At 41.6% G+C, this 25,647-nt stretch overlaps 1 protein-coding gene across 6 annotated transcripts in view; it reads right to left on the reverse strand.

Annotated features, from left to right (window-relative positions):
• LOC131242975 (uncharacterized) overlaps positions 1-16,291 on the reverse strand; it is an 87,293-nt gene extending 71,002 nt beyond the window's left edge. For 3 of the 6 annotated variants that reach the window (XM_058241997.1, XM_058241998.1, XM_058241994.1), the window contains exons 1-4: positions 15,607-16,286; positions 7,511-7,925; positions 7,354-7,425; positions 7,169-7,231 (exon numbers count right to left, since the gene is read on the reverse strand). In XM_058241997.1, coding sequence (XP_058097980.1) covers positions 7,169-7,231; positions 7,354-7,425; positions 7,511-7,925; positions 15,607-15,980 — 924 coding nt within the window. In that variant the 5' untranslated portion in view covers positions 15,981-16,286. Of the gene's footprint in view, positions 1-7,168; positions 7,232-7,353; positions 7,426-7,510; positions 7,926-15,606 lie in introns of all 6 variants that reach the window. The other 3 variants (XM_058241996.1, XM_058241995.1, XM_058242000.1) reach the window with 2 other exon arrangements.
• Between the last annotated feature and the right edge of the window lie 9,356 nt (positions 16,292-25,647).

Below are 25,647 nucleotides of genomic sequence, written 5' to 3' on the forward strand. Positions count from 1 at the left end.
ATTTGCATGCGACCTGGAGTGTCATCCTGTAATTTCGAGTCGGCTTGACTTAAGACCTATGTCATTGCGACCGCATCGTCGCTGCGGTTCCAACGTCGCATCTCGTATGACAATCAGAGATGTACATCAAAAGATGTAGGCCGCGCTTTATTTGAACCTTGATCGCATTTGTGGGACCCACCTATGGCATGGCACGCCATCCTATGCATGCATGACATCATCATCCTCATAATTTCCTACCCACCTATGGCTAGTCTAGACCTCTAGCCACCTATAGCTAGTCTAGACCCCTAACCCCTCCCTTACACTCATTATGACATGCATTTATTACTCTCTCTCTCTCTCTCTCTCTCTCTCTCTCTCTCTCTCTCTCTCTCTCTCTCTCTCTTATCTCTCTCCCTCCCTCTTTCTTTCTTACTTCCTAGCAAGAGAGAGAGTTCCCAACGTCCATTAGAGCTCTCCATTTCCAACCCTTTTGCAAGCTCTCCACCCCTAAATCCAACCCTCTAAAATCAATCTCAACCATTGAATCTTGTTCCTTTGGAGCTCTAGATCACGTTGGTGGAAGAAGGAATATGAGATCAAAGGTGGGTGCTTCTCTCTCTCTCCTTCTCTCTCTCTTTCATTTTTGTGTGATGTGTGGCCCACTCGGATGGACCCCACCTTAATGTATGCCTTAAGCAAACCGTCCAAGTCATGTGGACCATACCCTTTGGTGATGGGAAAACAAAAATATCAAATTGATCCAAGTCAAGTGGGCCACCTCTACGTGGGACCCACCAGCCGTGGTCCCCACACGTGGGACCTACCTTGATGAATTGAATAGTCCAGCGTCCAGGGACGCTGGACGTTGCCTGAAGCGTAAACAGGCAGCCATTGCAAAAAAAAAAAAAAAGAACTATCATTACTTTAGCCCTTTTTGAGCAGGCCACTCATGCAGGCACTACATAGATGTATTAATCAAATCCACACCGTCCATCCCATTCCCCAAATCATTTTAGGCGTTGAAACGAAAAATGAAGTCAATCCGATCCCCTGGCGGGCCATAGCATAGAAAACAGTGAGTTTCACCGTTAAAAAAAATTCACTCTGACCTTTCTACGCACCGAAATATATCAATATTGGGCTTGTCTGCCTTGTCTTGAGCCATAGGATCCAGTGAATGGAGTAGATTCACCTGATGTGGACCCCACCTAAGAAAATCCCAGAAAAACATAAAAGCAAAAAAAAAAAAATAATAACAAACAAGCAGCGCCTGCTGCTGCTGCCAACGGTCAGAGGACGCTGGCGTCCTGGTACATCTGACGCTGGGACGTGGGTCCCAGCCATGGCCCCACCATGATGTATGTGGAACATCCACACCCTGCATTTCGTGGCCCCGCCTCAGCGCAGCAGACTCCCCAAAAAAAATCAGCCGTATATGGTGTTCTGGTGGCCCACATTGCAGGGAACAGTGTTGACTGAATGTCTGCATTGGAACCTTTTTTTGGGCGTACAGCAGCTTTGGATCACGTTGAAATTTTTTAATTTTTTTATTTTCATCTAGGTACGGGTGACCCTACCAATAGATTGGATGGAAAAGACATTATGGTTGGGCTCCACGTGGGACTCACCAGTCATATGTGCCCTATACCAAGCCGTCCGTCCAGCAGAGCTGGGACAGCAGGCCTCCTTGATGCATGTATTTTGTCCAACCGTCCATTTTGACGCTGGCCGTTGCAGCTCCCTCTGAGAATAATACTTCTAATAATAATAAAATATAACCATTAATATTATATTATACCACATCTGGTGGGACCCACTGGTAGGACAGATTGGCTGGTGCGTTCGCTGGTGTGGGACGTCACCAAGTTCTGTGGACACCACCATGATATTTGTGATATTCCACACCGTCCATTGTTTAAATGGTGGACACCACCACCGATATATTTATTTCATCCACACCGTCCAGACTGTCTAGACGGTGCTGGACAATGTTTGGACGGTGGTGTGTGGACCACCACGCTGCATGTGTTTCATCCACGTCGTCCAATCTAGGGGACGTGGACCCCACCTTGAATTATGTGTTTAGATGTCCATCTGGACGATTCATTTGGTGGACCCATCTTTAATTTTCTTTTATACAAGCCATCCATCGGTTTTACCAGCATGGGACCGCCACGATGTATTTATTTCATCAACATCGTCCAGATTGTATTGGACAGTACTATACAGTGTTTGGCGGGGCTGATTTACATAGACAATGTTTGGGTGGTGCTGATTTACTTGGGAAATGTTTGGACACTGCTGATCACATCGGTGAACCATGTACCCCTATAATTGTGTACTGTAATACACATGATACACCTAAAACTATTGAAATGAATTTTGGTGTAGTCTATACTCACTTGAGGCTCATTGTTGCGGCCTATCTATGAGGCCCATCATGATATATTTATGGTCCATGCACAGGCCCATCTGTTTACATTTTGACACATGTGACAGGGCCCACTTGCCTTATATTTTGAGGCCCATATGATAGGGCCCACCTGCTTGAATCTTAGGCCCATATCGTGCAGCCCATTGTGAAATGTATTAGGCCCGTTGGTGTGGCCCATTTGATGCATATCAGACCTATGTATGGGGCCCCCATGTTACGTATTTGAGACCCATGTGAAGGACCCACCTATTGTGCATATGAGGCACATTAATGCGGTCCACTTGATGGATATTGAGGCCCATTATGATGTATTCGTGACCTATGGCCAAGGCCTCCTGTGACATGTATTAGGCCCATTAGTGCGGCCATTGATGTAGTCCAGTTAATATATATGAAGCCCATTGGAGAGGCCCATGGACACGATCCACTTGATGTATATAAGGCCCATTAGTGCGGCTCATTGATGCGGCCCACTTGTTGGATTGACGCCCAATGATGCGGCCCAATGATGCGACCCACCGTGATGTGCATATTAGGCTAACGGTGCGGCCCAATGTATCGACCCGCCGTGATGTGTAGGCCTACGTGCTGCATGTGTAAGGCCCACTTGTGATGACTATTTGAGGCCACCTATTGGATATTTGGGCCCACCTTATTTTTCACTCTACGTGGGCCACTACTTGGGAGCAATGTTGGTTAAATGTCCACTTTGATGGGCGATGATGGTTGAATGTTCATATTGTGACCTTCCCTTAGGCCATGTTCGATCGATTGACATGACCGATTTGCCGATTTGATTATCGATCGATCCCGATCGACATGACCGATTTGCCGATTCTGATTATCGATCGATCCAATTGTCGTGACCGATTTGCCGATTCTGATTATCGATCGATCCAATTGTCGTGACCGATTTGCCGATTCTGATTATCGATCGATCCCGATCGACATGACCGATTTGCCGATTCTGATTATCGATCGACCCCGATTGTTGTGACCGATTGCCGATTGATGTGACCGATTTGCCGATTCCGATTATCGATCGATTCCGATTTGTCGAGGCCAGTTGTATAGGCCGTTTCTGATTGCCGAGCCGAGTATTGAGGCCAGTTTCGAGTGTCGAACCTAATTGTTAAGGTCGATTTTGATTGCTAAGGCCTATTGCTGATGCCTACATGATGTATATGCGACCCGTAGTTGAGGCCCATTGTGATGTATTTGAGGCCCATGGGCAAGGCCCATTGTGATGTATTCGTGGCATATGGGCAAGGCCCATTGTAATGTATTCGAGCTCCGTGGGCGTGGCCCTTTGTGATACATTCGAGGCCCTTGTATGGAGCTCGATGTGATGTATTTGAGGCCCATGAGTGAGGCCCATATGTGATGTGTATTGGGCCATTGTGTGGGGCCGTGGGCCCATTATATGTTTGGCTCTACGTGAGCTATTCCTTGGGGGCAATGTTGGTTAAATGTCCACATTGTCGAAGCCAATTGCTGAGGCCGGTTATTGATACTGATTATGAGTATGTGACAGCATAACATTATCATACATGCCCATACGCATCATCTGCATGTTTGTTATGAGATGTGGTTGATCATTGCATATGTCATTGGGCAGATTGTTATGAGTCTCCCTGATAGGCGGAGGTTATCTCACATGAGTGCACGGTATGCGTAGGATTGGTGCATGACTGTATTGTATAACTCATGCATCTTGCATTGTGTGCCCTAGCGACATCAGGGCTGTAGCCTCCACAGGCATATCGTGGATGGCCAGATGGGACATTGAAAATCTGTTACTAGCATTGGACTGTCATATCATAGGTGGCCCTGGGTGAAAATTCCTAAACCCTCTTGGCCGGGAGACGCCCCAACGTCGAGACCGGGTGGATACATGAGCGCCCGAGTGCCGAATACCGGAGGTCGCGTCTCCCACTGTGTCGTGGTCGGTTGGGAGGGGGTGTGGCCTTACCCGCCCGAGGGTAGGGGGCATTACTAGGCTGAGTTTGACCAGCTCGTGAATGGGTCCGCTATCGACGTGCCGGATATGTATTGGCAGACTATTGGCCAGGCGGATAGTGAGGTTTCTTACGCTCACTTGGACTGTGCTGCTGGGAGAGAGACAGTGCCATTTGGAGTGTACTAAACCCCGGTGATGATCCCAGATATAAACTGTACTGATATGTGGATTTAGTGAGCAGGAGTTGCACACTCATTCATGCATTCATTCATTCACTATCTACTCGGGTTGGTGGTACGCAACTAGTTGTTACGTGTGCCTTCGCAATGGCCAGGATTTCGGTTGGGGCGCGCGACTAACCTGAGATCAGGAGTTTACCACATTGAGTCTGACTATCCAAATTTAGGTATGGGACTGGTTTGGATAGAAGTCCCTTGTGATGGACCCCATAGCCTGCGATACTACGTACTACCATTCCGACTTCACACTCCATATAGTCATTCCATTCGCACCGCATATTGCATTACATCCGCGGCATGCGACATCTTGGGTTACTGTGCTTCTGCATTTATATGGTCTAGATATGGCTGACGTATTTATGAACACATAAGGAATTATATACCCCATTGCATTCTCGGCATTTGATATTTGGCTCTTTATGACTCCTCGTTTGCTTAGCTGTTATATATTGCGTATTCTGATATTGATTGGCTCATGGACTTGTTCGTATTTCCGCTTACTCTGTTATCGTATGATCTATGGTCTTGTGAGTATTTCTGTTTACTCTGATAATTCCTGCTCTTGTCAGTATTTCTGCTTACTCAGATAATTCATGATCTTGCTAGTATCTTTGCTTATTCCGATATTGTACGATTTATGGATTTCCAGTATTTTCAGTTTGTATGATAATGGCATTGTATTGAATACTTGTCACTTACCTTGTGCACACACTTACACCACCCTCTAAGCTTTCTATAAGCTTATGCACGATAGATGCGTGCAGGTGATGTTAAGTTGCAGCAGAGTTGAGCTTGGAGCATGCAGCGATCTTCTGGAGCTTGGTTTTTATTTATGTATTTCCTTCCAGCATTGTACTCAACTGATTATATTAGTGGATATGTGATGATGATGTTGCCTTTGTGAATTGGGTAATCTTGTGGTTATGCTTATTGCAAGCTAAACAAAAAAAAAATCCTCCTTGTAGGATCCCAGGATCGGAATTTGGCGTATGAACGCTAGTAGCCGAGAACGGGGTACTACGGAGGCTGTCGGTACCAAATTCGGCGATCGAGATTCCAATGAATCCGATTTTCGGGTTTGGGGCGTGACAGTTCCGATCATTAGACCATCTCAGCATGTGGACCCCAATGGGGCGACACATGCCGGTAAATCTGACTCATGATGGAGGTAAAATTAACTCGGTTGTTGAAGACATACTGCAAAAGGAGACTGCTTTCCACTTCAGCAGAATGTGATGAAGTATCACCTCACATCAAGGTATCACCTCACATCATCCATCAGCAGTTGCAATTCACACAAAAATGCAGAGACTAATGATAATAATGGCAAGAAAATAAGACCCAAGTGACTTGATGAAAACAAAAAACAATTTAAAAAATTGTTGGAACATCCAAAAACCATATCATAGCTCTAAAATAATAATATAGATCATAGGTAAAAAACCCAAATCAATTATAGACTCAGTCAATCCCTGACTTCCCTCAAAACATGTTTCAACAGCTCAACCAAATGGGTCAAGAACATAACGTTTTCAATTTATTTTAATACAGATATACATAAGTTTTTTTTTTTTTTTTTTGTGAGTGATTTCCTTTCTGTCCAAGGTAGACTAAAAATCACATTTTAGACCTTAAAAGTTTTCTTTAATTTTTTATGTGATATCCAGAATGCCTACTGCTTTAGATGTACTTTAAGTTAGACAATATGCTCATAAGAAAGACTTCTTCGCCTCGTTCCAACCCAAACCAAACTAGTCTTCAGTGGCCCATCCAACCTGCCAAACCAAGTATAGTAGCCAGTAAAGTACGTTTCACGCAACCCAGTAAACAAGTTCAAACCCACGTTGAGTTGACTCCAGTGAGTCTGAATCTGCAACCAAGTTTCCAAACCTTTGTTACATAAAGCATGATGGGAAGCAGTGCAGCTTTGGATGTGGAAGTGATGAGGCATCTATTTCAAATTGTTAGGAATTGCAATTCCCAAGAAGCAACAGTGGGACCACATGTCAGAAGCAGGAGTGACACTTTGGTAGGAAGCTCCTGTAGCTAAGTTTCAAACAATCAAAAGAGATATAAGCACATTTCAAACATAGCGTACATATAAAACTATAAAGATCAATACATGGGAAGTACTTGAGAAATGAATAAAAAATAGAGAGTAATAATTGATTTATCTTTTCACATCATGCACAAAGGTCCAGCATGTGCATGCCCCACCAAAACTTCCCAAAAAAAAAGGATAAATGGACTCCAATTTTTATAGTTATCCATAACAAGGCATTCAACGAGCAATAAAACTCTGATGTCAGCAACTATAAGAGAGTAGGCATCAAGAAGCCAAGTTGCTAGTAAGGAACTGCTGAAGCTTACCTACCTACCAAAAAAATAATTTTTGAAGGAAAAAAAAAAAAAACAAAAAACTGAAGCTTTACATCTAGTAGACGACATTTAATTTACACAGCCAAAATCAAGTTAAAAGGCCACATTGATAAAGCACGAATTTGAAAACAAATCAATTAAAAAGAGCATATCTAATATCATCATGTGCACCTTTTTGTTTACTTCTGCACGAAATTCTTCCACCAAGCGAGCATCTTTCAACCGGTTACAAATCTGTGGGCACATTTAAATAACGAGTAATACAAGCATGATTAGATGAAAAGAGATAGGAGAACAAGACTACCGACTCAAAAGTTGGATAAATAAAACCCATTGGATCTAAACATGGAACTTACATTTCTCCACGCTCTATGACCTGGAGTCTTCCTATAGCCAAGTGCTTGTTTAATATCTGACACAACAAGAACCTTTAACAAAAGAATGTCAAAAAAAAAAAAAAACAAATCAGCAGTTAAAGCATTTAAAAACTATCAGCAATCACATATGATTGACCTTGCCACCGGCTTCTTCAAGTTTATCACAGACAGCTTTCAGCTCAGGTACATAATCTTTTACAAGCACATCTTCTTTGCTACTTTCTCCAGAAACACCAACTCCAGTCAAAGTATTCCCATCTACATTGCCAAAACTTTCTACTGTATCAGGCTTTGTAATCTCAAGCCTTTGTTGAGAACTCAAATTCAAATGCTTTGCATAACGACATAAATGTATCAAATTTGTAGCAATAGGACTGCAGTTGGTGCTATTTTCCGATTTTTCTCCCTCAATGGCAGGTTCTTTTCTCCTTACAATGGTGGATTGCCTCACGATCAACCGCCGGCATTCAAGGTTCCTCACTGGGTAAAAAAGGTCATTTCCTTTCATACCAAATTCCTTTGCAAGTTGACTCTGTGTTATCCCATTTGTTCTGCAATATGTCAAATGCATTAACTAGAGAAAAAATATGCATAGATGCATTTTAGGACGAGTTCCATGTTTCTTCTTATTTAGAAGCAAGAAAATTATTTACTAAAGCAACAAAAAAATATCTGAAAATAGACAGAGAACACAAACACAACAGTCATGACAATGAAAATCACAAAACCAAAAAAAAAAAAAAAAAAGGTCATGTAAAGTGACAAATGGACTACTTGAGAAATGCGTAAAAATATCTTATAGACAATGAATTACAGATATAGATAGATTCCATAGACATTGGATGGACAGGAAGCAAAAAAGGTTGATAGATACCCTGTTTACTGCCCATCGAGCGTTGTGTTCATCAAGTCAGTGGATGTGAGTGTTGACGTGAAGACAGATGCGTTGTCTAATTTTTTTGTCTTTCTCCTAAGGTTGTTGTGCATGTGATGTTCTACCATGCCATGCAGTTTATAACAAAAAATGAGCACAGTTATAAAGCTATAAGGAAAACTTTAAAGTGTGAATATTTGATTAGACCACAAGCAGAACACAATACATCAACAAAGTTATCTAGTGAGGCAGCATTGCAAGGTGGTGCAACCTATCAAGTCGATGAGATATCGACACCTAAATTGCAAAAAATAAATAAATAAATAAATATTGAACAAGAGTAAGCCCACAACATAAGAATATTTCAGTAGAGAGGCGTAGAACTTCATTGTTATAAAACTACTTACAATTCTTAAGGAAAACCACGCCCCCCCCCCCCCCCAAATGAATATTCAATGAGAATCCTCTCAACTAAGAGACTAATTTCAAATCAATCTATGGTTTTTAAAAAAAAAAAAAACTAATAATATTAAAAGCAAATGTAGGATATAAATCCTCCAAATCTTCAATAACATCTTCACATTAGCCAATATATCTTCAATCACATCTTTAAACGAGCCCCCATATTTTCCACTAGTAAATTGCAATTCTTGACATTTAGGCCCTAATTCTATAAATAAATAGTCCAAAATCAACACATATTGAGCCCTGCGGTGGTCGTGAGCCTAGGTGGGCCGCGGGCCTACATCAATTCCTCCTAACTTTAAAAGAACTCATCCTTGAGTTGGGAATCAATCTCAACCTTGGACTTGTACTGCCTTTACAGTGAATCTTCTTCTTTGGTGGAAGCTAGGGTTGCAACCCTAGGCTTCGACTCGGTGCAACCTTTGTTGGAGTTCACTATATATGATCTCTTTCACTTGCGCTTTTGTGGGTGCCTACTTGTTTATTGTAACTTTAAAGTTCTTTATAGACTATAAAACATCTGCACTGTTTTTCACACCACAGTCATCTTTTGCAAAGGCACTTGAATTTGAGTGTTGAGACCTATTTGCATGTCTATCAATGTCACTGCTACTATCAATGGATCCATCATTTGATACATTGGTGAATTCAAGTGTAGATCCAACATTAACGCACCAATCACTTTAGATGTCAATTTTCCTTCAACTCCGCGGATCTCTTCATTGTTTCTGGAATATCTACTTCAATTTTGGGTTCTCTATCACAGTCTAACAATCGAAGGATTCGATCATTGGTGTTTTCATAAGCAAGGGCTGCCCGTTGTTGGTTAGGACCTTGGTAGGGGCATTCCTCTATGTGTCCATGTGCTCCAACTTTAGTTTTTGAATTTCCTTCAAGTCGGAGCTCTCACACTTGATTAGCGAGATTACCCACCGCATGCATGAGTAGATCTACCTAGTCATGAGTGTGTGGATCAATTGGATTACTTACACAAACTCTTCTTGTGTCACCTTCAAAGCCATTAGGAGATGATGTAAAGTCATCAGTTACCAAACGATCACCCGCTCTGATAACAAAATGATGCAACCCAGTTATCAAGTTAAATGAGATATTGGCACCTGAATCGTAAAGAAATAGACAAGAGTGCACCCACGAGAATAATGAAGTAGAGAGGGAGAAATAACCTTATCGATATTAAACTTTTTCTTACAATACTCAAGAAAAACTCATGCTTAAGAAAATTTTGGAATACCTACCTCCTACACCACCCCCTCTTTTACAGACCCTAATGAATCTTCAATGAGAATCCCCTCAACTAAGAGACTGCTTTTTAATTAATCTTAACCTAAGATGGCAAAAGCCTACTAATAGTAGCAAATCAAAGAAACAATCCTCCAAGCCTTCAATCACATCTTCAAATTAGCCCCTATATCTTCAATCACATCTTTAAATCAACCCCCATATTTTCCACAAATAGTAAATTGTAAATCTTGATATTTGGGCCCCAAATTTATAAATAAATATTCCAAAATCAACACATGTTAAGCCCTGCAGTGGGTCATGGGCCTGGGTGAGCCGTGGGCCTACATCACAGGATATCGATGCTGACGTCAGTTTTCGAAATATCGGTATCGTATTACGTATCGCATCCTTGGGATACAGATACGTATCGGTTATTGCATGAGATATGTCGTTTGTATTGGGTAATTTGTCGCAATATTTTGGAAAACATAGGGAAACATTGGGAAAATGGTTGAATTTTTTAATGAAACTTCATGGATTGTTAAAAAAGACCTTAATACACTCTTTTAAATCATAACATCTGAAAAAAGAAGTGCACATGGTAGGTTTCCCTTGTATGGGGTCTTATGCTACGCATTATCTGATTGGACTAATGCAACTATATTCAAATTGATTGCATAACATTTAGAGTGTGTGTGTTAATCATCTCATCAAACACTCCTAAATACTTTGAAATTAGTCTCAATTGATAGCTGGTTGAAGGGAAATTCGAAAAAAAAATTAATATTTTAATAATTTTTATTAGTTTTTAATTAAAAATGATCTTTATTCTTATTCTCCAAAAATTGACAAGGACTTGACAAATTAATAGAGCAACCCTCATACATGCTTGATTTCATGTTTGGAGTGCAACATTGGAAGCAATTTGAGAGAAATTGGGGAAATTTTGATTTTTTTCCCAAAGCTGACCACCTACACTCAAATTTCTAAATTCGAGTGTATGTGATGATTATTTCAACAAATACTCTAAAATACTTTGAAATTAGTCTCAATTGATAGCTGGTTGAAGGAAAATTTTGAAAAAACATGGAAAACATGATGTACCAATGGATATCAAAATCAAAGCTCCAACTCCATGATTTTCATGCAAAACACGAAGAACCAATGGATTTGTCACCATTTGACACTGATTTAACATAAGTTCAACAACAAAAAAATGTATCAGAAATTGAAAATGCTCACTGAATCAAACATGTGGGATATATCGTCACCACCTGTACGTTTCGTATCGCACAGGTGGGATAGAAGATATATCTTGGGATATATCGGCCGATATCGTTCATATTTAAAACATTGGTTGACGTCATTCTTGAGAGAGAGGCATGTTCCCACAATTGTTTTGACCCATTTATGAGAGGAGTCAGCCAACCAAAAGGATGGTAGAGTGCACTAGGTAGTCACTTTCTTCATGACAACGACACACACCAAAGTGGTGGTGGTGGTGGTGGCAACAACTATGTCGTCAATAGTCACGGGCCTCTTGGCACATTTACTGGGGTTAGGGAGTTTGATCATGCCACCCAAAAGGGCTAGAACGAAGACCACAATTCTCTTCATGTTCCACCACAGGATTCTCAACCACAGAATAAGTATCATTGTTGCAAAAAGTAACTAAGTGGTTGAGGAGTCTCCATCGCGTAGTGTTGGGTCTATAGATATTACTAGTGGGCGGGACAAATCCAGTTCCGAGCCACAGTATATGGAGATGGATCAGATATAGTTATGGACCTCATGGATATGGGAAAAGCGACTCTAGCAACTACGATAGATAGTCGACTCACAATCATTCACCTACAAATATGGGCAGGAATATGCATGGATACAAACAAGGGTATCACTTATATGAATATGAGCAGATGCATCCAGGATACTCTATCATACCCAATCTGTATGCAGCTCCAGATCCACATCAACCACAGACGAACAAAAGTATGAAGTACTCATAGGATGGGCGTACTCATCCAATTAGGAGAGGATGAATAGCGGCCAATGTGCGAAATATCGGTATCGCATTACATTCCTTGGGATATAGATACATATTGGTTATCGCAGGGGATATATCGTTTTGTATTGGATAATTAATTGCACTTTTTGGGAAACATGGGAAAACATTGGAAAAATGGTTGAATTTTTCAATGAAACTTCAGAAATTGTTAAAAGAGACCTTAATACACACTTTTAAACCATAACATTTCAAAAAAGAAGTGCACATAATAGGTTTCCTTTGTATAGGGTCCTAAGCTATGCGTTATCTGATTGAACTAATGCAACTATATTCAAATTAAATGCATAACATTTGGAGTGTATGTGATGATCATTTCATCAAACACTCCTAAATACTTCGAAATTAGTTTTAATTGACAACTGATTGAAGGGAAATTTAGCAAAATTTTAATATTTTAATATTTTTTATTAATTTTAATTAAAAAATTATTTTTATTTTCCAAAAATTAACAAAGACTTAACAAATCAATTGATCAGCCCTCATACATGCTTGATTTCATGTTTGGTGTGCAAAATTGCAAGTAATCTGGGAGAAATTGGGAATTTTTTGAAATTTTCCCAAATTGGACCACCTACACTCAAATTTCTAAATTAGAGAAGAACCAATGGATTTGTAACTATTTAACACTAATTTAAGATCATTTCAACAAAAAAAAAAGGATCGAAAATTGAAAATGCTCACCGGATCGAACATGTGGGATATGTCGGCACTACCAATGCATTTTGTATCGCATGGGAGGGATATAAGATATATCGTGGGATATGTCGGCCGATATCGTCGATATTTAAAACATCAGCAATACTTGAAAGGGTGAGTGAGTTAGCATCATTCTACCATGACCTAGGCACAATACCACCAATACATGGAGTGATGGTACTATGACCATCATGGTAGAGCCGAAGATGATGACTATGAGTTGCCTTGTAACTCTATATGGGTATGAGGCACAAATGCAATGGGCACAGATGTATCTTTGCGTCTTCTTTTTTTACATATTATTTGTGTTTTAGTATTTATTTGTATGATTTATGAATTATATGAACTCTTTTCAAACAAAAAATGCATCACTTCTATATATAAAAAAATACTAATATTAATAATAAACAACATAGTTTAAGACCATATAAAACGAAAACTTATTATGCATGTTATTTTTGTAATGCTTTGAGTTCTAAACGTGTACTCTTTTAACATCTCCTAAAGTTTCATTGAAAAATTCCATCATTTTCCCTACGTTTCCCTCAGGCAACAATGCATCCCCCGATACATGTGATACTAATACTTTTTCATCTCCTGAGGTTGTGATAATACATGCACCGATACCGATACGGTGAACATTGGTCCTATTCTCATCAATTTGTTGCCCAATGGTGCTCGATAAACCATGGATAGGGCTACTATTTGACTAAGGATATATAAGTAGAACCGTTTGGGAGGCATTAAGCCTATCCTCCATAAGTACACAAAGGAGTATTTATTTTTTATATTTCACACGTGTGCTGCATATGTCAATGTGTTGCAGATGAGACTGCCCATCTTCAACCACTCCATGTGCCAATGTGCACACATGTACATTTGTCACTATGCATCTTCAAGTGCCCCACATGTGCCAAACATTCCATCTTGTGTCTGCACATGACCGGCATGTGCCACAACCAATTTACACGTACCCCGCATGTCTACATGCCAAATATAAGTGCCACATGTGCATGTCTATCCATCTAGATTCATGTGTTTAACAAACAGCAATCACAAAAGCAAGTGGGTCAGTGTAAGATGTTGTTAAAAAGGGTAAAGGTTGATGTTCTTGAGTGGGTCAATTGCTTTCTAGCCTCCAAATCCAATCATAATAGTTTGGGCTGAATTGGCTGGGTGGTCATTGTAATTTTCTTACCACTTTGCATTCTTAATAGAAGTTAGTGTTACCTTTCAAAAAAAAAACAATCACAATAATAAAATAGCTCATCCATGTGAGCTTGTACGAAGAGGCCTCAACTAGACAGATGTGTCCAAAATAGCTTATCCGGACAAAACTTTGATGGTAACCAAAGAGCCCTCAAAAGTTGGACTTGTGTGCCTTTCCGATCAAAGGAAATATTATGTTGAAGATGATATCATATGTTATATTTTGGCACTTGTGAAATGAGGAGAAATTGGAAGGCTTTTTATAACATGATCATGTGTATGAAAAACATTAAAAGAGGAAACGCTCAAATGGTTGCTGGATGGGCAATGGTGAGACTGAATTTTGGTATACTTCCAAGGCAAATTTCTTCAATGATTGGAAGAGAGCTATAGGTGGAGGAAGGGAGGCGCTCTACGTTAGCGCATGTTAGTCTCCTCCTACTAGTTATTTCATGCTCAACTCCGATGGATGGTGGCTTCGCAATATGGGTCCCTTTCGCATGGACGGTGTCCTAATGAGGGTGGTTGTTCATTTGTGATGCAAATCAATCAGATGGGTCCCAAATCATGAATGCTCAGTCAACCACTACACTACTGCATAAGCATTTTAGAATTAAAAGAATAAACTTTTTGGTATTGTTATTTTATCCATTCATCATTTATGAATCATTTCTTTTTGCATGATCCCAGGAAATTTCTTTCATGCACGCACAAACCAAGCCGTGGGCATAGCGCAGTGTGCATGTGCACGCACGTGTTTTAATTTTTTTGCTTTATAAAGCTGGTTGGTGCCTCATGTGCGACCCTAAGTGCCACGCATCTTGAGCTGCCACCATGTGTGCGTCCCTGAGTGCCACGTGTCCAGGGCTAGCTTTCTTAGCAAGCCACCTTCTCTTCAAAATCACTTTACCTTTGATTTTTACAAACCTTGTTTTTCAGTTTTCTCTCTCCACTCTTGTTCTTCCTCTTCAACTTCCCCTTTTCTTCTTTCTCTACTTTCAGTGTGGGCAAATATATGAAGGCAACTCTCAGTTCAAGAGCTTTTGATCGAGTGTGCACCTGATCCAAGCCATCCATCATCATGGAGAGCTATTGTATCCCCAGGACAAATGAGTTGCAACCCAGTGCATCAAAGATCAGATCCTTTGTGAGGGCAAATTTGTCTTTGAGACAGTGACTGTAACATGCCTAGGCTCTCCTCTCTTCGTTTCATTAAACATTTTATTTGTCCCCATACTGCGATTTCTGTGTTATTTCTATCCCAAACGAGCACCCACAAGATGTATGGCCCTAACCATCATATGCGTGCACCATGTGTACGGTATATAGTATGTTGCCAGTGCCACGGAATTCTCTTCCTACAGTTATAATTCCAAAGGCCATTATGATTAACATGTGTTCCACTGACAGAAGGTATTGATGGGTCTCCTAGAATGCAACCACCATTGTTGGGTTTTTTTGTGCCTCTCTCTCTCTCTCTCTCTCTCTCTCTCTCTCTCTCTCTCTCTCTCTCTCTCTCAGCCAAATGCAGAAGTGTTTCATTGCTATGGCTAAACAAACATGGCATCAATGAAAAGCGTAGCCGGAATTGACAATATCAGCTGAAAATAGCAGAATTCAACAGAACTATACTATAATCTGAACACGAGAACAACTGCAGAAGAGAAAAATCGAGACACACCTGGTGATGGCAATCCGCTCAAGCAGGCGTCGCTGATCTTCTGAAGTCTTGCCATCAGCAGCTTTCAGGTCATCGAGACCCAAGAAGCTGTCCCTGAGACGCTCCGGGGCGATGATCTTTAGCCCTAGCTTCTCCGATCCTTGGACAGTTCGGATTGAAGGCTCGTCAGGAGCAAAGGTGGAGCCCCGTACTTCGAACTGCATGCCAGCAATGTTGAGAAGCCTGTTCCAGATTGATTCCTTGACGGCACTGCAAGGGTCGAGACCAGCTAAAGAGGGATGATTCTGCAATCTCATCCATAGATTAGGGAGGGCGATGCCGTTGCGGCCTTCGAGGCAAATCTCTTCCAAAGCTGCAGCGAATATCGAATCCATCGCTGGGATGGGAGGATTGCAAGCAATTTAAGGATTTGAAGGCATCTGAGAGAAAGCAAGGGTTTGGTGGAATTTCTATCGGGTATTGCTGCTACTGCCGTTGCTCCGAGAAAGGAAACTCCCGCCACTGCGGAACGTTTTGCTTTCAGTTTGTACTCGTGGGCACAATTTTCTGTGATCCAAACCGTCGATAATTCGGACTCGTTGCGGGTCCTAAGTAACGGTGTTGTTTTCTCTAAAACGGGGCAAACGATGCCGATTTCCTCGGGAAGGCTTTCGCATGAAGTTCCTAAAATCGGATTGCATGATGAGTTACTCAGTACGCTCTTATCAGGGAAGCGAATTTCCTGCGAAAGCCTTTCGCAGGAAGTTCCTGTGCAAGGATGCTGGGTGGGGCCCACTGCCATGTTTATGGGAAACCTACTCCGTTCATCTGTCTTTTGAGCTTATTTTATGACATTCAACCAAAAATGAGTTGGATCCAAAACTCAAGTGGGCCACACGAGAGGAAACAGTGGGGATTCAGTGAGAACCGTTGAAACAATATTATGGCCGTAAAAGCTTTGTTTGAGGCTAAATTTTTTGTATTTTCACTTCATCCCAGTGGTAATAACCTTATAGACGATTTTGATGGCATATAAACATCAACGTGGAGTTCAGGAAGGTTTCAACGATAGATATTTCTTTCCCCAATTTTTCATCTTGTGTGGCCCACTTGAGTACTATATCCACCTATTTTTGGCATTATTAGTAAAATGAGCTCGCCAAACAGATGAACGGGGTAGATTTAACGCAAACGTGGCAGTAGGCCCTACCCAGCATCCTTGCGCAGGAACGGCATGCGAAAGCCCTGGCAGGAAATCCGCGTCCCTGGTCCAAAGTGAGCGTACGTGGTATATCACGCCGCCCATCCGCCCAAAATGTAATCATATCCAAAGCTCAAGTGCATCATACCACAGGAAACAGTGGGAGTAACGGTTTCTTCGTTGAAACTTTTCTGGCCACACAGTGATGTTTACTTGTCATCTAACATGTTCATGAGATTATACAGATACAGATGATCCATTTAAGCTTGATCCAAAACTTCCGTGGGTCCCTAGAATATTTCAACGGTAGATGTTTAATTCATGATGTTTCCTGTAGTGTGGTCCAGCTAAGCTTTGGATATGCTTTATTTTTAGGCTTAAGCATTAAAATTATATGCTAAAATGATTAGACTGAGGGCATAAAATACATAAATCATGGTGAACCTCACAGAGTTTACTCAGTACACTTGCTTAATACCCAGTCTGCTTCCTAGGTTCCTGAAGTAGGTAGCTAGGTGGGGGCCACCGTGATGTTTGTGATAAATTCAACCTGTCCATCCGTTTTTACTAATCCTTTTTAGACATGAGACGAAAAATGAAGCAAATACTTGAACCAAAGTGGGCCACACAAGGAAAAAGTAGGAAAAGAATTAACTACAGTTGAAACCTCCTACATCTGCCTTGATGTCTATATGCTATCCAAATCATTTCTACTGGATTAACTGAAAAAACCTTAAGACTTATCCTCATGGTAAACTTCAGCGTCCTGCTCATCCCCATTATTGTAGTCTTCTGCTATAATCAATCAGGAGTTATGTGATCTATACGGATATGCATGGTGCATTTGAAGATATGCAGATATATACATAAAAGATTTCTTGTAACCATAGCTGAAACATATCATATAGTGTCATGTAATACTAAAGCTGCCAATGAAGGAGCAATCATGTGCAAACGGTTATAAGACAAGTGGCAAAAGAAGAAGCAGAAGTTCAAATAGTATTGAAGATTTATCGGAACGTGAGAAGGATTTAGATGAATGGATTAAAGCTATAAGTAAAAGAGGAATACGAAAAGGAAAGTGGTCTCATACCAACCCAAATAAACCAAATATACCTTTCAATTTACATTCTATAGTGTAACCCCTTACTTTTCCTGTCAAAGCAAGTTACATTTCCTAGTGTAATCTTTACTTTTCAACTTGTTGTTTACATTGGATCCTTACTCTTGCTACGGTGGTAGACTCTCAAGAGTTTCAACACCTGGTCAAGGGTTCGAGTATCCATAGGTGGTGAAATCCCACTACGACGTGAGTGTGTGGGGGTGTGAGTGCTTGTGTAAAAAAAAATTAAAAATAAAAATTAAAAAAATTAAAAATTAAAAAAAAAAACTTTTTGTTTACATTGCTTAGCAGTAACCAAGTAGCCACAGTTTAGCTGTAATTTGAGGCCACGCTCGTACGCTAGATTCAGTTCATCAACCAGAAAGGTGTTTTGCAACTATTCTTCACGATCAACTATAAGAATCCCTTCCCCATTTCCATTTATCTGAATTAAAAAGTCCTTTCGTATGTAAGTCAAATGAGTAACCCACCATCAGAAGACGAACTCCACCCTTTGAATATCGCCTGATCCAATTTACACATTGAGCAAGTGGCTGAATAGGCGATTGATCTCATCCAATCTCAGTCATACACTACGTGTCTGCCTACGTTGGCGCTCTGAGTCATCTTTGTTAAGTTTGAATCGAAGCCACAATTTCAATTATGGCACGCCAGCGCATACCCGGTGCCGAAAACAGCAGACAACAAGTTTTTGGCATACCCGGTGGGACCTTGTCTCTAACTTATCAGTGTAGTATTGCCAATCATGAATAAAAGAAGTGTTCGTATTGCCGGGATTGATCCCTTTACACCAACCGGACCACCTCCAGTCAAGGATGTGCCGGTTCCAATGGCCCCTGAGGCATAACTTAAATAATAACCCAATGCTTGCCATTGGGGATCAAGGAGAAGCATCAACATCCCAGACTATTCTTCCAGACGAGGTTGTTGTTATGCTCTAAGATGTACAAATGAGCATTCAACTTGTGTAAGAGTACGGAATGGTTCAGGGAGAGCAATTTCATGTTCGAGCTAAGAATACCAATTGATATACCAAACTGAAGCCATGAATCGATTGATAGCTATGATGATCGAACGAACATTATTGGCAACACAATATAATGTCAAGGGAAGTTCTATTGGTAATACAGCTCTATTGCCACCCATGCCGCCTCTGCAACGTAATCCTCCACCGGTTCCTATCTCATAGATGAAGAATGCGCTACCTCCTATGGAAGTTAAGTGACCGGAAAGAGAGGCTAGGAACTTTATACTCGAGAATCGAAATCAAGGACTTCCAGGAGGATTTAATCCCCAATAGTTCCCTATATTGTAAGATAATGCAAACCGATTTAGTCCAAATCACCCGCTAGTCTTAAAACCTCATCAGATGGATCACGACTAGATCATGCAAATTGTCCAAGAAATTGTTGGCCAAGATCTCAGCCGCAACACAATCCCGGTGTATCATAAACCATACCTCGAATGGATAAATCAGTAAGACCTGTTGCTAAAGAATTATCGACCGGATTTTGCCTTATTTTCAGGTAAACCCTATCAAACAACATCGAACATGTTGTTTGATTTACAATGCAGTGTAGTGAATTGGCTAACAATGACTATCATAAATTGCAGTTGTTTTACCATTCACAAACAGTAACGACCTTCACATGGTAATCAAATTTATTGTCATACTCAATAACACATGGTAAGAGATTGAAAAAAAAAAGGTTCCATGCTCAGTTCTTCTCCAAAAACAGGGAAATCACTATGGCCGATCTCACGCATTTTTGGTAGTTGCCCAGAGAATCGTGCGAGATTTATATAATGCAGTTTAAGCGAGCAAAGAGTGGGAGCTAAGCTTGAGCCTATGCGGCATTTTATCAAACACATGGAGCGCACCTTCAAATTTTCATAAAATCCAAAACAGTAACAACAATATACATGTATTTCATCGAACATTGGGCGGGCAACATCAAAAGCATAATTAGAGGACAGTTTTATAACGTGAAGTTTTTTTTAATAGTGATTTGTTTCATATACATTCCTTCCTTGCCACTAGTCGATCCCGTCGAGAATGTATGCACCTAAAACAACACTTCATTAAGTCATTTCATCAAACACTTGGCGAGTAACATGAATATCAAAATAACCGAGTCACCTAGCCGATTCGATCTGAGTCCATTTGAGTTGAGGTTTGATCCGAGTCAAGTCGAGCTCGGGCAAGCTCGAAATCAGCTTGAAATTTTTTTAAGCTTAAAAAATCAGCTCGACTTGGCTCGAACTCAGTTTCAAATCGAGCTTTTCGAGTCAAGTGAGTTAACCGACCTAACTCAGTTCATGTACAACTCGAGGTATGTGTAATACTCGTGGTTATTGTACTTGGGTGGCAGAGGATTCAGAGGTGGCCTAAGTTATAAGGGAGAAAAAAGTTGCTTCTGCACTAACGTAGCCATGATTTGATTGTACGTTTGTGTTAGCAGGGTGAGCTTCCTACGTTCCCTTGCCATCTGCCGATTTTGAAAGGGGTATTGTGCGTTACCTCGGAACTATTGCTGCTATTGTGATTGTGGCTATGGTGGTGCTTGTGAAATTTATTGTGGTAGATGGGGTTGATATCTTTGTTGGTGCTGTCGAGGTTGGTATTGATAATGTTGTTGGCATCCCTGTTGGGGAGCATATTGACTACCTTAAACAACGGCGATGATATTGTTGACCTCTGATGAACGTTGGATCAAACCATTTCTATTTTCATATCTCGGGGGATTCCTCTTAAGCTTGCTCTATTTTTAAAGTGATTTGATGTGGCCAGGGGCCAATTGTTCTGGCGCTTATTCCAGCCTCAACTTGCTGCCCTGCACGAATGGGTTGGGTGAAGTTTGCATATGGTTACGAGATTAGGTACCCTGAATGTCACGCCCCAAACTCGGAAACCGGGCTCACAAAATTTTCGATTCAGAATCCGGTGCCGACAGCGTCCGTAGTACTCCATTCTCGGCTTCCAATGTCCATACCTCAAATTTCGATCCCGGGATCTTACAAGGAAGATTTTTCAACATACTTTTATCTCGTAATAAGCATAACCACAAGTTTACCGAAATCACAAAGGCAACATCATCATCATATATCCACTAATATAAACATTTGAATAAAATGATGAAAGTGAAATACATATATCGAAATCGAAGCCCCATAAGTCAGCTACATGCTCTAAGCTCTACGTTGTTGTAGCCTAACACCGCTTGCACGCATTTATCGCGCATAAGCATATAGAAAGCTTAGAGGGTGGTGAAAGTGTGTGCGCAAGATAAGTGTCAAGCACACAAATACAACACCATAATCATACAATATCGGAAATACTGGTAAGATCATAAATCATAAGATATCAGAGTAAGCGAAAATACTAACAAGTTCATAAGAATATCATCAACCTTATCTAGGATATGTGATGAAAAGACATAACAAGTAAATGTCATTTACTAAAAAAGTAATGTAGGTCAGTTATGCAATGCGGAGACATAATGAGTCAAATATCAGATACCGATGATGCAATACCATATGCAATTCTGAAGAGCTATGAATACCATCAGCCTCATCTAAGTCATATGAATGCAGAAACATAGTAACTCAAAATGCCATATGCCAAGGATGTAATACAATATGCAATATGTGGTGCGAATGAAATGACCAAGCTGCAATGTGAAGTCAGGATGATAGTACGTGGTATCGCAAGCTATGGGGCCTATTACAAAGGACTTCTATCCAAACCAGTCTCATACTTATTTTTGAATAGATAGACTCAATGTGGTAAGCTCCTGATCTCCAGTTAGTCGCGCGCCCCAACCGAAATCTTGGCCATTGCGAAAGTACACATAACAATTAGTTGCGCACCACCAGCCCGAGTGGATAGTGAATGAATGAATGAATATGCAACTCCTGCTCAATAAGTCCACATATCAGTACTGTACATCTCTGAGATTATCACCGGGGTCTAGTACACTCTACGCCACCTGCAATCCCATCAAGGGCACAACTGGGTAAGTGGAAGAGACATCACTATCCACCTACCAATATCGGGCCCAGCTCGTCGATAGCGAACCTATTCCTTAAGTTGGTCAAACTCAGCCTAACATTGCCTACTCCCTTAGGTGGGTAAGGCCACACCTCCCCCCAACCGACCACGACACAGTGGGAGATGCGACCCATTGGTATATGTCCCTCATGCGCTCGTATATATCCACTCGGTTTAGACGTTGGGGCGTCCTTGATACCAAGATGGTTTAGGAATTTTCACTTAGGGCCATCTATGGTGGCTCGATGTTAGAACCAAACATTTTCGGTGTCCCATCTGACCATTCACGACATGCCTGTGGAGGCTACGATCCTAATGTCACCAAGACGTACAGTAATCACAATCACACAATGCAAAATGCATGAGTCACACATTGCAATCATACATCAATCCCACGCATACTTTGCGTTCATGTGGGATAACTCCACCTATCAGGGAGTCCCATAAACCACCTGCATTATGGCATATGTAATGATCAATCACATCTCATACAAATATGTAGATGATGCGTATGGACATGTATCATGATGTTATGCTGTCACATACTCCTAATTGGTATCAGTAGTCGGCATCGATAATCAACATCGACAATCGGCATCGACAATCCTCGACAATCGACCTCAATATCCAGCCTAATAAAGGGCCTAAGGGAAGGTCACAATGTAGACATCAAACCATCATTGCCCACCAATGTCCTTTCGGTCAAATTTGGCAACCTTCGCACCGGTCGGTGTTTGCGCATGATCCTAAGCCGGGTCCCCGCCCACCGATGTCGGCTCGATCTAAAACTTATGTCTTGACGATCGCGTCGTCGCCGCGGTTCCAACGCCGTGACTTGCGCACCGAACCGATATCCAGGTAAGAAGATGCCGATCAGCGTTTATTCCGAACAAACACCGCGCGTTGCGGATTTCGAGGGAATCTCTACACAATAAGTCCCATCAATCATCATTAAATGCAACCTTATCTCAAGTACAACAACCCATACCTCTTTCTTCACAAAGTCAACTCTCTCTCTCTTCACCCATCCCTCCTTTACTCACTTTTCAAACAAACCCATGCCCCATTAATTACACCCATCACTCCATCACCTCATATCACTCCCATCCTCTCATTTTCTCTCTCATTTTCTCATATCTCTCCAAGCAACCCCAAGCCCCAAACGTCCAAGCTTTCTCTCCCTCTCAAGTGTGGCCCACCTTCCATCATCCATCTACACCCTCCCATCTCTCATCCTCACCATCAAGAGCCCATCATCCTCCATCAAAGTTGAAGCTGAGGGGCATTGGAGTCTAAGAGACCAAGAAGAAGGAAGATAAGGTGGGTGCTTTATCATTATTTTGAATTTCAGGGCCCACTTGTTGGTGGGACCCATTTGGATGTATGTGATCTAATCAAGAGGGCCCATAGTGGCGGGGCTCCTCTATCTCACCGTATATCTCCCTTTATCTCTCTCTTTCTCTCTCTTTGTAATGGTGTGGATCCCACCAATATGTGCTACATCTACCCCCGTCCATCTACACCAGACGGCGTGGCCCACTCTATCACAGGTGATGATCCACACCATCCACTGTTTGGATGGGCCCAATGCACCTTTTTTGTATATATATATACTTATATGTTATATTTTATATAATATATATAATATATATAACTTAATATGTATTATATATACAATATGATATATATATTATATGTATATATATATATATATATATTTGGTGGGACACGTCCATGTGGGACCCACCACAAGACATGTGTTTATCCACGCCGTCCAGCGTCACTGGACGCTGGACGGGCAACCCCCCTTTTGTGTCTTTTAAAAAAAAAAAAAAAAAAAAAAAAGAGAGTAGGGAGAGGTGGGCCACTCATGCAGGCCCCACCTTGATGCTTTTACGCAATCCAAGCCGACCACCCTATTTTTCAGATCATTTTAGGCGTTGAGCCGAAAAATGATCTCAATCTGAACTTATGGTGGGCCATAGCATAGCAAACGAGTTCCTACCTTTGATTTACTCCCTAATGCTCCTGTAGATCTGAAACAGCCCAATATTAGACTCTATGGGTTTGTATCGAGCCACAGGGACTAATGGCTGATGTGGATCGTACTGAAGCGGGCCCCACCTAGGAAAAACCATAGAAAAACCGTATTTTCAAAAAAAAAAATATACAGCAGCAGCAGCAGCTGCCGCTGACGGACGGGCGGGCGACCGGGCTGGGGCTCACGGCCCCAGCTGTGGGCCCCACCTTGGTGCTTTCAACCATCAACACCGTCCATTTGATAGGTCCCCTCAGCCCATACGTCCACTCCAAAAATCAGCCATAAACAAAGCTCAGGCGGGCCATACCATCAAAAATCATGTGAAGACATTCCTAAACATATAAAAACACTTGGTGGGGCCTACCTGAAATTTGGATGAATCTGAAACTTGGTCTGAACGGTCAGTTAGGTGGGACTCACATATTGGATGGGCTGGATTGTGAATCACATCTCGGTGGGCCCCGAAACAAAAAAAATAAATTAAACAGCAGCAGCAGCGCTGCTGCTGCTGCAGTGACGGGCGGCCAAGAGGCAGGGACCCACGGCTCCATCCGTGGGCCCCACCATGATGTATATTTTGTATCCACACCGTCCATTTGGTGGGCCACTAGTTGACATGGACCCCCCCTCAAAAATCAGGTCAATCCAGCGCTCGGGCGGCCCACATCACAAGAAACAGTGTGAATTGAACTCTACCATTGAAACCCTTTCTGGGTCCACAGAAGTTTCAGATCAAGCTGAAAATTGTTGTTCCCCTCCTCCCTGGCCCGTGTGACCTTATGAATAAGTTGGATTTCAAATGGACATTTCAGTGGGCCTTACCCAAGGTCCAAGTGACCTTATGAATAGGTTGGATTTCAAATAAATATTATGGTGGGCCCTAGGCCCATGTGGTGGAGCCATATTGATATATTTCTAGCCGATTGGGGAGGCCCACCTTGATATATATATATATATAAGGCCCATGAGGTTAGGCCCATTCGACGGATTGGTGGCCCGATGTCGAGGCCCACTCTGATATCTATAAGGGCCATGTTACGAGACCCATTGTGATGTTTTCAAAGGCTCATGGAGTATGACCCATTGCAATGTACATAAGGCCCACTAATGCGGCCCACTTGACTTATATAAGGCCCATATGAGATGGCCCATTTGATGTAACTGAACACTATGGGTCGAGGCCCAATGAGATGTATATTAGTCCATTGCAATGTGTGATTTCCTATGGTATGTGTAATGGTGCTTTATGGCGGGCTAAGCCTTGGGAACAATGTTGGTTTGACGTCCACATTGTAAGGACAATGTTGGTTAAATGTCCGCATTGTCACACTCCTTAAGGCCACTGATAGGTTCATACTTATACTCTGCAGGCCGTCTAGGCCCATTTCTGTGATACGCAGAGCCCATCCCTATATGCATGTTTAGTATAGATCCATGGTTCATGATCATTCGCATCATATGTATGCCTGACGTGAGGAGTGACCGATCTTATCATATTCATTTGGGCAGACTGTTTATGGGCTCCATGATAGGCGGAGTTGCCCCATATAAGTGCATGGTACATACAGACTGTTGCATGACTGATAATGTGACTCATGCACTTGCATTTGTGTGATTATAGTTACTATATGCCCTAGCAACATCAG

Source organism: Magnolia sinica, chromosome 4 (genome assembly GCF_029962835.1).
Source record: "Magnolia sinica isolate HGM2019 chromosome 4, MsV1, whole genome shotgun sequence".
NCBI classification, from domain to species: Eukaryota; Viridiplantae; Streptophyta; class Magnoliopsida; order Magnoliales; family Magnoliaceae; genus Magnolia; species Magnolia sinica.